The sequence below is a fragment of the Hypanus sabinus genome, chromosome 23 (genome assembly GCF_030144855.1).
Source record: "Hypanus sabinus isolate sHypSab1 chromosome 23, sHypSab1.hap1, whole genome shotgun sequence".
In the NCBI taxonomy this organism is placed as follows: domain Eukaryota; kingdom Metazoa; phylum Chordata; class Chondrichthyes; order Myliobatiformes; family Dasyatidae; genus Hypanus; species Hypanus sabinus.
The window spans coordinates 52,282,151-52,296,795 of record NC_082728.1 but is presented as its reverse complement, the minus strand read 5'-3'; the positions used below and the strand labels follow the sequence as shown (position 1 = coordinate 52,296,795).

The 14,645-nt window shown below is 44.4% G+C and overlaps 1 protein-coding gene across 1 annotated transcript in view; it reads left to right on the top strand.

Annotated features, from left to right (window-relative positions):
* Positions 1–14,645, top strand: part of spata20 (spermatogenesis associated 20) — a 472,602-nt gene that overhangs the window by 15,269 nt on the left and 442,688 nt on the right. The window contains exon 3 of the mRNA XM_059948873.1: positions 5,614–5,678. Coding sequence (XP_059804856.1) covers positions 5,614–5,678 — 65 coding nt within the window. The remainder of the gene's footprint in view (positions 1–5,613; positions 5,679–14,645) is intronic.

Below are 14,645 nucleotides of genomic sequence, written 5' to 3'. Positions count from 1 at the left end.
CTGGAGGTGACTAGTGGGGTACCACAGGGCTCTGTATTGGGACCACAGCTCTTTACGATTTATGTCAACGATTTAGATGAGGGCATTGAAAACTATATCAGCAAGTTTGCTGACGATACTAAACTGGGTGGCAGTGTGACATGCGAGGAGGACGTTAGGAGAATACAGGGAGACTTGGATAGGCTGGGTGAGTGGGCAGATACTTGGCAGATGTCATTCAATGTGAATAAATGTGAAGTTATCCACTTTGGAAGCAGGAACAAGAGGGCAGAGTATTGTCTGAACGGTGTAGAGTTAGGTAAGGGAGAAATGCAAAGAGACCTAGGAGTCCTAGTTCACCAGTCAATGAAGGTGAATGAGCAAGTGCAACAGGCAGTGAAGAGGGCAAATGGAATGTTGGCCTTTGTTACAAGGGGAATTGAGTACAAGAGCAAGGATGTCCTTTTGCATTTGTACAGGGCCCTGGTGAGACCACACCTGGAATATTGTGTACAGTTTTGGTCTCCAGGTTTGAGGAAGGACATTCTGGCAATTGAGGAAGTGCAGCGTAGATTCACTAGGTTGATTCCTGGGATGGCAGGGCTGTCTTACGCAGAGAGATTGGAGAGATTGGGCTTGTACACACTGGAATTGAGGAGATTGAGAGGGGATCTGATTGAAACGTTTAAGATAATTAAAGGATTTGATAGGATTGAGGTAGGAAGTATGTTCCAGATGTTGGGAGAGTCCAGTACCAGAGGGCATGGATTGAGAATAAGAGGTCAGTTATTTAAAACAGAGTTGAGGAAGAGCTTCTTCTCCCAGAGAGTTGTGGAGGTGTGGAATGCACTGCCTCGGAAGATGGTGGAGGCCAATTCTCTGGATGCTTTCAAGAAGGAGCTAGATAGATATCTGATGGATAGGGGAATCAAGGGATATGGGGACAAGGCAGGGACTGGGTATTGATAGTGAATGATCAGCCATGATCTCAGAATGGCGGTGCAGACTCGAGCGGCCGAATGGTCTACTTCTGCACCTATTGTCTATTGTCAATACAGGCCCTTCGTCCCACAAAGTTACATGACCTTACGTTAGAAATTACTAGGCTTACCTATAGCCCTTTATTTTACTAAACTCTATGTTCCTATCTAAAAGTCTCTTAAAAAACCCTATTACCGTTGCTGGCAGCCCATTCCACGCACTCACCACTCTCTGAGTAAAAAAAAACTTACCCTGACATCTCCTCTGTACCTACTCCCCAGCACCCTAAACCTGTGTCCTCTTCTTGGCAACCATTTCAGCCTTGGGGGGAAAAAGCCTCTGATCATCTTATACACCTGTATCGGGTCACCTCTCATCCTCCGTCGCTCCAAGGAGAAAAGGTCGAGTTCACTCAACCTATTCTCATAAGGCATGCTCCCCAATCCAGGCAACATCCTTGTAAATCTCCTCTGCACCATTTCTATGGCTTCCACATCCTTCCTGTAGTGAGGCGACCAGAACTGAGCACAGTACTCCAAGTGGTGTCTGACCAAGGTCCCATATAGCTGCAACATTACCTCTCGTCTCCTAAATTCAATTCCACGATTGATGAAGGCCAGTACCACAGAGGCAACCTGCGCAGCTGCTTTGAGCGTCCTGTGGACTCAGACCCAAAAATCCCTCTGATCCTCCACACTGCTGAGAGTCTTACAATTAATATGCCATCAAATTTGACCTACCAGAATGAACCACTTCACACTTATCTGGGTTGAACTCCATCTGCCACTTCTCATCCCAGTTTTGCATCCTATCAATGTCCCACTGTAACCTCTGACAGCCCTCCACACTATACACAACACCTCCAACCTTTGTATCATCAGCAAATTTAATAACCCATCCCTCCACTTCCTCATCCAGGTCATTTATAAAAAATCACGAAGAGTAAGGGTCCCAGAACAGATCCCTGAGGCACCCCACTGGTGACTGACCTCCATGCAGAATATGACCCATCTACAGCCACTCTTTGCCTTCTGTGGGCAAGCCAGTTCTGGATCCACAAAGCAATGTCCCCTTGGATCCCATGCCTCCTTACTTTCTCAATAAGCCTTGCATGGGGTACCTTATCAAATGATTTGCTGAAATCCATATACACTACATCTACTGCTCTTCCTTTTTAAATGTGCTTAGCTACATCCTCAAAAAATTCAATCAGGCTCGTAAGACATGACCTGCCCTTGACAAAGCCATGCTAACTACTCCTAATCATATTATACCTTTCCAAATGTTCATAAATCTTGCCTCTTCGGATCTTCTCCATCAATTTATCAACCATTGAGGTAAATTATACTGGTCTATAATTTCCTGGGCTATCTCTATTCCCTTTCTTGAATAAAAGAACAAGAACCGCAACCCTCCAATCCTCCGGAACCTCTCCTGTCCCCATTGATGATGCAAAGATCATCGCCAGAGGCTCAGCAATCTCCTCCCTCGTCTCCCACAGTTACCTGGGGTAAATCTCATCCGGTCCCGGCAACTTATCCAACTTGATGCTTCCCAAGATCTCCAGCACATCCTCTTTCTTAATATCTACATGCTCAAGCTTTTCAGTCTGCTGCAAGTCATCACTACAATCACCAAGGTCTTTTTCCATGGTGAATACTGAAGTAAAATATCAGTTAAGTACCTCTGCTATTTCCTCCAGTTCCATACACACTTTCCCACTGTCACACTTGATAGGTCCTATTCTTTCACGCCTTATCCTCTTGCTCTTCACATACTTGTAGAATGCCTTGGGGTTTTCCTTAATCCTGCCCTCCAGGGCCTTCTCATGGCCTCTTCTGGCTCTCCTCATTTCCTTCTTAAGCTCCTTTCTGTTAGCCTTATAATCTTCTAGATCTCTAACATTACCTAGCATTAATTAACTGAACCTTTTGTAAGCTTTTCTTTTCTTCTTGACTAGATTTATTACAGTCTTTGTACACCATGGTTCCTGTACCCTACCATAACTTCCCTGTCTCATTGGAACATACCTATACAGAACTCCACACAAATATCCCCTGAACATTTGCTACATTTCTTCCGTACTTTTCGCTGAGAACATTTGTTTCCAATTTAAGCCTCCAATTTCCTTCCTGATTGCCTCACAATTCCCCTTAGTCCAATTGAACATTTTTCTAACTTGTCTGTTCCTATTTCTCTCCAATGCTATTGTAAAGGAGACATAATTATGATCACTATCTCCAAAATGCTCTCCCACTGAGAGATCTGACACCTGACCAGGTTCATTTCCGAATACCAAATCAAGTACGACCTTCTCCTCTTGTAGGCTTATCTACGTATTGTGTCAAGAAACCTTCCTGAACAGGCCTAACAAACTACACCCCATTTAAACCCCTTGCTCTAGGGAGATGCCGATTGATATTTGGAAAATTAATATCTCCCATCACGACAACTCTGTTATTACAACACTTTTCTAGGATCTGTTTCCCTACCTGCTCCTTGAAATCCTTGTTACTATTGGGCGGCCTATAAAAAACACCTAGTAAAGTTATTGACCCCTTCCTGTTGCTAACCTCCACCCACAGACACTCCGTAGACAATCCCTTTATGGTGTCCACCTTTTCTGCACCCGTGACGCTATCTGTGATCAACGGTGCCATGCCCCCACCTCTTTTGCCCCCCCTCCCTGTCCTTTGTGAAACATCTAAAAGCTGGCACTTGAAGTAACCATTCCTGTCCCTGAGCCATCCAAGTCTCTGTAATGGCCACCACATCATATCTCCAAGTACTGATCCACGCTCTAAGCTCTTCCCCTTTGTTCATAACACTCTTTGCGTTAAAATAGACACATCTCAAGCCTTCAGTCTGAGTGCGTCCTTTCTCTATCACCTGCCTGTCCTCCCTCTCACACTGTCTGCAGGCTTTCTCTACTTGTGAGCCAACCTCCTCTTCCCCAGGCTCTTCAGTTCGGTTCCCACCCCACAGCAATTCTAGTTTAAATTCTCCCCAGCAACCTTAGCAAACCTCTCCGCCAGGATATTGCTCCCCCTAGGATTCAAGTGCAACCCGTCCTTTTAGTACAGGTCACACCTGCCCCAAAAGAGGTCCCAATGATCCAGAAATCTGAATCCCTGCCCCCTGCTTCAATCCCTCAGCCACGCATTTATGCTCCGTCATCTTATTCCTATTTTCACTGTGGCACAGACAGTAATCCGAAGATTACTACCTTTGCAGTCCTGCTTCTCAACTCCCTTCCTAACTCCCTGTAGTCTTTTTTCAGGACCTTTTCCGTTTTCCTACCTATGTCATTGGTACAAATATGAACCACGACCTCTGGCTGTTCTCCCTTCCACTGCAGGATATCTTGGACTCGATCCGAAACGTTCCCGACCTTGGCACCTGGGAGGCAAACTACCATCCAAGTTTCTTTCCTGTGTCCACAGAATCGCCTGTCTGACCCCTTAACTATAGAGTCCCTTATCACTACTGCCTTCCTCTTCCTTTCCCTACCCTTCTGAGCTACAGGGCCAGACTCTGCCAGAGGCACGACCACTGCTGCTCCCCCCAGGTAGGCTGTCCCCCCCCAACAGTACTCAAACAGGAGTACTTATTGTCAAGGGGTACAGCCACAGGGTACTCTCTAGTACTTGACTCTTACCCTTCCCACTCCTGATTGTGACCCACCTGTCTGTCTCCCACAGTCCTGTTGTGACCACCTGCCTATAACTCCTTTCTATCACCTCCTTGCTCTCCCTGACCAGGCGAAGGTCAGTGAGCTGCATCTCCAGTTCCCCAATTCGGTCCCTCAGGAGCTTCAGCTTGACACACCTGATGACTCCAGGACCCCCCCACATCTGACACCGAGTACAGAAAACTGGCCTCACACACATACTACCTCCTTTCTGCAATTAACACAGGTAAACCTACCTCACCTCGTCCCATTACCGCCTAAGCCCATTGAGCCAAAGCCGTAGCACTCTGCTGCCTGTTGGATACGGCGGTCTTCTTTTTAAACCTTTCACGCGCTACTGGCAGTCTCACCTGTCTTTTATCCTGAGCAGTCAAAAACTGCCTTCGCTCCAAAAACTTCAGCCGTTCACTCGCAGCATTCTTGCTCCGAATTTGTCAGATATGACAGTTGTGGATTTTGACCTGAGGTTTGCACACAAAATGGTGGATAAACAGAGACCCTTCCTTACATGAGGACCAATTTAGGAATTAAGAATTCTTGAAAATTAAATCCAAGGCCATAAATCTTGCCTTCCAATATATTAGTTGGATGATTAGCTGCAATGGAGCTGTTGACAAATCACATAAATTAATCTGCTTATTTGGGTTCAAGTTAGGTATGAGGCAGAGACGAGTGCAAATATAGAGAGTTGTGTAAGACATGGATTCATGTTTGTCCTTTCCTCTGTATATTCACCACATATTATAACGAAAGACTTGTCTTTGTCCTTCTGTGCTAAATCTGTGAGGAAGCAATGGATGCACATTGTACATTGTTGCTAAAGCTTATGTCTATTGAGATGAAATGTATATGCTTGTGTTATGTGTTGTCCATGCAAGTTTCTCCTTTATGTCTCACTTCACTTGCCTACTATATCCCAAAATTTTAAATCATCACTGATTAATCACTCTATTCCATTCTAGGTATCCATGGGGACTGGAAGCTTTTGCCAAAGCAAAGGCAGAAGACAAACCAATCTTTCTATCAGGTAGTGTCCTGGTCAAGGTATCTTTTATTTTCCCTTTCACATCTCAAATTTTGATTATCCTTCATTGGGCAAAGCTCCTTCTATCTCTCTCCACATCCAAGTCTCAATATATCCTCTGACAACAAGCCTTTCTCTCTGTCCTGATCCCCTAGACTTTGCCTTGGTCCTGGATGACACACTTTCCTTTTCAGTACAGCAAAGGAATGGTTTTTCTGCCTTACTGCGATGAACAATCTTCTGGCTGAAAGAATATTATAATTTTGAATAGCACTGTGTGATATTAGTATTACACAACACCACCTAGTATTAAATAAACAAATGCAGCAACGCCTGGCAGGTGGACAGCCTTAATGAAAAGGGAAACAGAGTTAGTATGTCAGAGATCCAAAAATCTGCAGATGCTGAGTTCCTGCAGCATTTTGTGTGTGTGTTAACATGTCCGAGTTCTGATAGCGTTCTTGAAATGTTAAATCTGTTTCACTTTTCACACCTTCTATGCTTATTTTGCATTTCCATCATTGGTGGCATTTTGATTTTCACTCTTTATTGTTACATTTGTATGTGTAACAAAATATCAGTTTGCAAAAGCTGATGGGTCGATAAAGAGAGGGCACAGACTGAAGGTGACTGGCAAGGTAACCCCAAAAATAAGGTTTTTTAATGTAAGTTAATATTTTAAGTTTTGGTAGGAGGCTTAAAGGCAATTGGATAAATTCTGAGAAAAAGAATGTGCAGTATATGGGGATAAAGCAGGCTAATAGGACTAACAAAATGACTTCTCAAGATTCAGTACAAGCATTGCAATACATGACAGAATCTTTGGAGTACACTTTTCAGGTAACCTGATGTATAAAGCCTATGCATGAAATATGAGAGATGATGGATTGGTATGGAGTCCCTGGATCTGTACAGCGTGTCAGATTTATTTTCTTGAATAATTTAACCTTTAGATTTGTAATCAAATCCAGAGGAGTTAATTCTTACTTACGGAGGGAGGCCTTTCATCTCATAGAAATCGTGCCAGCTCTCAGCAGAGATATCCACTCAGGCCCAACCCTCCTTATTTTGTCTCTATCTTACTGTCTTCATTTGTCCACCTACTCCCCAGGGGGATAAGATTGGGTAGTCAGTGTCTTTGTGATGCGGGACGAAATTGGCAGAAGCCTAATGATAATGTGAAGAGTGAACCTGAGGTCAGGTCCTTGAAGGTAGCTGCTGTGCCACAGTACCACTTATTTAATTGCTGAAGATGTAGTGGTCTGATGTAACAGAAACTGGGACTGTAGTCTTATGGTGCACAATATGGAATTCTCTATTGGGAGGGTAAATGCTTGAGAGTAATTACTGTTCTCATATCAAAGATTCCCTTTGACTTGCAGTAATTGATGCTGAATTGAATTCTGACTGGCTGTACATGCATTGCACTCATTTACGTTGTTCATTACCAATGCACTGAGCACCGCATTGACTTTGGTTTACTCGCTTTGTAAGATGAATGGTATAGTTCTTTCCAGAGATACTCCAGAGATGACACGACCAGATACCAAGTGATCAAATCTGCAGAAATAACTCCAACCGTGGTTGACAACTCTGTGTTTCCATAATATTCATTGTAGCCCTGCTCAAACCATAGAAAAACTCTCTTAAACATGGGAAGAAGTTACCCCGTTTCTCTGGTTTTGTCAAATTTTCATCTGGAACAACATTGGAAAGTTCCAGAAGATTTTCCATCCTACCAGGGACTTCATATCTGTAGTATTAATGCTGAAATACAGGTTTCAGCATAAACCACCCTACCTTTGCAGGAACTGCATATCCACAGCATTACACTGAAGTACAGCCTAGTTGGTTTGTGTTGATAAAAGTGATTAAAGAGAATCAAGGCTTATTATGCAGGATGTTAGTTTGATGATTAAAAATACTGGCATAGATCTATTATTTCAATGTTTGGGATATTGCCATTGTTTATCCTATATTACCAGTAAAAGATCAGCAATGGCAATCTCAGGATGACTTAAGGCACTTCCCAGCCAATGAATGAAACACTCTTTGAAATCTATGAAATGTGGAATAATTGGCCCATAGCTACAGTAGGTCTTTTAAACAGCTCTGCAGAGATAGCAGATAGTGTGGAAGTAAAGGCATCTTGGAGAGAAGTCATTTTTCTTTTAACTGATTGAGGCAAAGAGGCTAGACTGCACAGGCGTGTGACGTAGCACGCCAAAGGTTTAAAAAGGAGGGGAATTTTTCAACAGTCTTTTAAATCGAAGCAAGAGGTGAAGAGTAAAGAAGTAAAAGCATCTTGGAGAGAAGCCATATTTTTTTAATTGATTGGGGCAAAGAGGCTAGACTGCACAGGCGTGTGACGTAGCGTGCCAAAGGTTTAAACAGGAGGGGAATTTTTCAACAGTCTTTTAAATCGAAGCAAGAGGCGGAGAGTGAAGAAGTAAAGGCATCTCAGAGAGAAGCCTTTTTTTTTTAACTGATCCGGGCTAAGAGGCTAGACTGCGCAGGCTCATGATGTAGTGCGCCAAAGGTTTAAAAAAAGACCGCCATATACAGTGGCCGTCATCAGAGTGGACTGAGTCAGAGTGGGACAGCTTTGGCTCAACAGGCTTCAGTGCAAACAGGCAGAGGCGAGGGTAGGTTCTGGTAAGTTTTGTTTGTTTAGAGTAGAGAGAATGTTGGAATGCCCCTCTTGCAGGATGTGGGAAGTCAGGGAGACCTCTGGTGTCCCTGACAATGACACCTGCAAGAAGTGCATCCAGCTGCAGCTCCTAACAAACCACGTTAGGGAACTGGAGCAGGAGCTGGATGACCTCCGGATCATTCGGGAGAATGAGAAGTTTATAGATAGTCACGCCAAAGGAGCAGCGAACAGGTAATTGGGTTACCGTCAGGCGAGGGAAGGGGAAAGGGCAGGCAGAGCAGGGCTTCCCTGTGGCCATACCCCTCAACAACAAGTATACCGATTTAGATACTGTTGGGGGTTGGGAGTGGAAATGACTTAACTGGGACAAGCTGCGGAAGCCGGATCTTTGGCACTGAGTCTGGTTCTGCAGTGCAGAAGGGAGGGGGCAAGAAGAGGAGAGTGGTAGTGATGGGGGACTTGATAGTTAGAGGTACAGGCTGGAGGTTCTGTGGTCGTGACAGGGACTCCCGGATAATTTGTTGCCTCCTGGGTGCCAGGGTCAGGGATGTCTCTGATTGCATTAGGACTTTAGGTTACGACTTTATTCTTTGGAGTGTAGAAGAATGAGGGGAGACTTGATAGAGGTATATAAAATTATGATGGGTATAGATAGAGTGAATGGAAGCAGGCTTTCCACTGAGGCTAGGGGAGGAAAAAACCAGAGGACATGGGTTAAGGGTGAAGGGGGAAAAAGTTTAAGGGGAACATGGGGGGGGGGCTTCTTCACACAGAGAGTGGTGGGAGTTTGGAATGAGCTGCCAGATGAAGTGGTAAATGCGGGGTCACTTTTAACATTTAAGAAAAACTTGGACAGGTACGTGGATGAGAGATGTATGGAGGGATATGGGCCAGGTGCAGGTCAGTGTGATTAGGCAGAAAAATGGTTCCGCCTAGCCAAGAAGGGTCAAAAGGCCTGTTTCTGTGCTGTAATGTTCGATGGTTCTATAACTTATTCCATACTGATGTTAGTTGAGGAAAAAAATATTGTGCAGAATGGAAGGATTGTTTACTTGTGCTTCTTTGAAATAGTGGTGTTGCATTGTTCAAAAGTATGTAAGAGAGACAAAACGTTTAAGAGTTCATCAGAAAGGCATCCATTATTGCACACTCCCTTGTCACTGTACAGTACTGGTTCACTGAAATTTCTGGAGTGAAGCTTGAAAAGCTGATACTAAGAAATACAACCACTTGCATCTATGCAGGCTTTACATTTTGCAAAATGTTTCTGAGTGCTTCGCAGGAACACTCACAATCTTATACAACCCCATAATGAGATATTAGTAGCAAAAGCTTGCTGGAGAGGTGTGTCTAAGAGCTAATTTAAAGGATGAAGGTGAGCTAGAAGCAGAATGATTTAGGGTGGAAATGCTAGAGTTTAACATAGCAGCTTAGGATTCAAAAAGCGAATGATAAAATTCATGAATGGTCAGGAAACTTGGTTTGGAGAGGCACTCGCTAAAGGAGATTGGGGATAAAAGAGGTGTTGATAAAGGAGTGATTTTAAAATGTAAGGATGGGAATTTAGAGTTTCAGATGTTTGTTAACTGAGAACCAGTGTAACTAAGGAGTTGTGCTAATGGTAGATGGGGTTTGTTGTGAGATAACACATTTTTAGCAGAGTTTGGAATGGCCTGGGCTTTACTGACAGCAGAACCTGGAAAATAAGCCTGAATATGTAATGAAAACATGCAAAAGTGTTTGGTGGCAGATAATCTGAAAGGGAAAACTATAATGTTCATCTATAATTGAGCATTTTAGTGATGGTTCATAAACGCGATCCGAGGTACATTTTGGACTTAAACAAACTGCAGCTGTATTTTGTACAAAGGGACAAAATACGCTGGCTTTAGATTTCCAAGTCCTTAGCTGGAGGGTAAATCTCTGTTCATCTGCTGCTGTTTGGCTGGCAAGCAGTTGGGCAGTTTACAGAGCAGGGGCAGCTCAAGAGAAATGGCAGTGAGGGAGAGAAACCAACAATGTATTTTCAGATCTTGTTCAAGGGAGTACATGTACATTTGAAAAGGAAAGCTACAGAAGATACATCTTGGGAGGACACTGTGTAGTGGGGAGACAAGCTGTTGAAGCTGGTGATCTTACAAGTCTGAATGGATAAGAATGGAACTAGGTACCTACTGGATGTTCCAGCCAGCTGAAGAATAGATGAGAGGGATTGGAGCAGTATTATGTAGGCAGCTAAACCAGAAGCTAGACACGAGATTGCAGTTGCTGAAAATCCTGAGCAACACACACAAAATGCTGGAAGAACTCAGCAGGTCAGGCAGCACCTATGAAGGGAAATAAACATTCGAGGCTGAGACTCTTAATCAGGACTCAATGAGTTCTGATGAAGTGTTGTGACTTGTGAGTTCCTCTAGCATTTTGTGTGTAAATATTAAAAGCTGCAAGCAGATTGAAAAAGATGGAGTGAGATACATCACAGAGAATGGACTAGAAGCATTTGATGACTAATTTGTAATTCAGGCAAGGTGGAAAAGTGTCTACAGGAATTCTAGTTATGTACACTAGGTATTTCTAATTATCTCTTGATTATCCTAATTATAAATGGTTGTAAATAAAATTATTAATTAAAACTGGAATAACTCATAACCATATTAAAGTTATGTAAATTTACTATACAGTAAAACATTATTATCTTAAAACCTGTTTCACCATTTATTAGCTTCTAGACCCAATGATGAGGCCAGTGGTCAAGCATATGATCTGATTCCTAGTAGTTCTGTCCTTTCACACTGCAGTGTGCTGGTGGAAAAGTCTGGAATTAAGCGTATATTTTGGCAGTAGAAAATCCTGTCCAATGATGTATGTAGAGATAAGTAACAGTGGCATAGAGATCTCTTGACAGAAAAGTAGGAAATGCATGGTGTTTATTTGCTGCCATGTTGGTGAGATTGCCTATCTAAGTGGATCAAATCTTTGCCCTTCCTGGTTTATGTTAAGAGGATGTTTTTGAGTTATTTTAAGGGAAAATTGCAGGATTAATTCCCATTTTCTGTAGTTTTTCCTGATTTGCAGAATAGTTTCCAGTTTAACCTCTTAGAGCAGTGGGGATGCCAGGCAGGGTAGTGGAATACTGTTCTTGCTGGATGTGGGAAGGCAGGGGGACCTCCAGCATCCTTGATGACTGCACCTGCTAGAAATGCATCCAGCTGTGTTAAGGAATTGGAGCTGGAACTGGATGAATTCCAGATCATCCAGGAGGCTGAGGGATTGATTGACAATCAATACAGGGAGGTAGTTACACCCAAGATGCATGACGTAGGTAACTGAGTGACAGTCAGGAGGGGAGAAAACTATAGGTAGCCAGTTTAGAGATCCCCTGTAGCTGTTCCCCTCAATAGTAGGTATACCACTTTGGATGCTGTTGGAGGAGGAGGGGGGATGACCTAGTAGAGGAAAGCCCAGCAGTCAATTCTCTAGCATTGAGTTTGGAACTGTTGCTCAGAAGGAAAAGGGGAAGAGGTGAGCTAGGAAACATGCAAGGAATTCAAAGACCGCTGTGTGTACATCTTAATGGAATCCTGGCTCCGTGACAACATACTGGACGCGGCGATACAGCTAGAGGGAATGACATCGTTTCGTGCGGACAGAGAGGCAGCTAGCTCTGGCAAGAGCTGAGGAGGTGGTCTGTGTATTTATATAAACAAAGACTGGTGTGTGAACGCTACAGTAGCCACTAAACACTGCTCCATCGCTGGCTGAATTTCTCATTGTGAAATGCTATCTTCCGAGGGAATTCACCATCATGCTTGTGGCAGCTGTTTACGTAGCTCCCAGTGCTAATGCTGAGGCTAATGCTAACGAGGCACTGGGAGGCCTACATGAAGCCATCAGTCACACATCCTGACAGCTTTGTGGTGATTGCTGGAGACTTTAACCACACCAGCTTGAAGACTGTGTTCCCCAAATTCCTGCAATATGTGGATTTCAAAACCAGGGGAGACAACACACTGGACTTGGTTTATACAAACACACCACAGGCATACAAAGCAGCCCCCCACCGCCCCCATCTTGGCCACTCTGACTACATTTCTGTCATGTTAACACCAGCATATAAACCACTGCTTAAATGTGTGAGAGCAGAGAAAAGACAGATTAGAGTCTGGCCAAAAGGAGCAGCCTCAGCACTACAAGACTGTTATTTGCACACAGACTGGGACATATTCAAAACAGCAGCCTCCTGTGATGACCATACAGACATTGAGGAGTATGTGGAGGCAGTAATCAGCTATATAGCCAAATGCACGGAGATGTCACTGTGATGAAAACCTTCACCGCACGTGGTTATAAAAAGCCATGGATGACAACAGAGGTGCGTTCACTACTGAAGGCCGGTGACACAGCCGACAGATCGGGGGACAGGAGTACGCTTCGCTCAGCCAGGACTGTGCTTTCACTAGGGATCAGGAAAGCGAAAAGGGCCTACGGGGGCAAAATACATGGACACTTCTGTGACACAGGTGACATTGGCGGATATCAATGGCAAAGAGGAAGATTCAGAAGGAGGTGGTGTGTGGTCTTTGGATATGTGTGTAAAACCTGTGGGGTGGGTGTCGGTGATTTCAATGCGAAGGACCTGTGCTGATGGAATGGATTTGGAGGGATTTCCGTGTAGGAGGACTGGGCTCATTCGGACAGGTTATTTGGGGAGACAGTTATTTGGTGACACCAGACAGATGTGGCAGGGAACTAAAGCTCTGACAGACTACAAAATTAGGCAGAAAACTGATGAGAGCAATGCCTCTCTTCCTAACGGGCTTAACAAATTCTTTGCATGCTTTGAAGCATCAAACACTACAGCAAGGGGCCATTCCCTTCCTACCATCTGACTAGCTGGCTCCAATCATTGATTCAGAGCAAACACGGAGGACCCTTGTCAGGGTTAACCCACAAAAAGCGGGAGGTCCCGACAACATCCCTGGACGTGTGCTCAAGGAATGTGCTGATGTATTAGCAGATGTCCTGACAGACATTTTCAACATCTCCCTTAGTCAAGCCATTGTCCCCAGATGCTTCAAAACCTCCACAATCATCCCCGTAGCAAAGAAATCAGTTGTAGCCTGACTGAATGATTACCGTCCCGTCGCCCTGACCCCCATAGTGATGAAATGTTTTGAACGGCTTGTTAAGCCTCATATCACAGCTAGCCTCCCCTCATCGCTGGATCCTCTACAGTTTGCTTATCGTCCCAACCGCTCTACGGAGGACGCAATATCCACCACACTGCAAACAGTTCTCTCTCACTTGGACAACAAAGACACTTATGCCAGAATCCTGTACATTGACTTCAGTTCAGCGTTCAATACCATCAACCCGCAGAGACTAGTGGAGAAACTGTTGCTGCGTGGCCTTAACTCTGCCATGTGTCGCTGGATTCTGGATTTCTTGCCTGAGAGACCACAGTCAGTCCGTGTTGGCGGGAACATCTCTGACTCCATCACACTGAGCGCTGGATCCCCACAAGGCTGTGTGCTTAGCCCATTGCTCTTTACACTGCTAACACATGACTGCAGCCGGATACAAGGAGAACCTGATCATTAAATTTGCTGATGATACCACAGTGGTGGGGCTCATCAGCAAAAATGATGAAACAATGTACAGGGAGGAGGTCAAACACCTAGAGAGCTGGTGCATTGACAACAACTTGATGCTTAATGTCACCAAAACCAAGGAGATGATCGTCGATTTCAGACGGTCACAGCCTGAGCACACACCCCTCAGCATCAGCGGCTTCACAGTGGAGAGAGTGGAAAACATCAAGTTCCTTGGGATGCAGATCTCGAACAATCTCACCTGGTCCAGGAACACCACTGGGATTGTGAAAAGGGCCCAGCAGAGATTGCACTTTCTGAGGAAGCTTAAACAAGCATCACTCCCCACTAACAGCTTAACTACATTCTACAGGAGTAGGAGTAGATTGGGAGTAGATTGGGAGTAGTAGGAGGAGTGGAGTAGTAGTAGGAGGAGTGATTGGGAGTAGTAGGAGGAGTGGTTGGGAGTGTGCTGACCTTTTGCATCACAACCTGGTACTCCGGCTGCAGTGCTGCCGATAAAAAAGCCTTGCAGAGAGTGGTTAGGGGAGCAGAGAAGGTTATTGGGATCTCACTACCTTCTGTCCAAGACCTCTTTCAGAATCGATGCCTCCAGAAGACACGGTACATCATTAAAGACCCCTCACACCCTTTCCATGAACTGTTTGTTCTTCTGCCATCAGGTAAACGTTACAGGAGCATCAAAACTAAAACCACAAGGCTGCT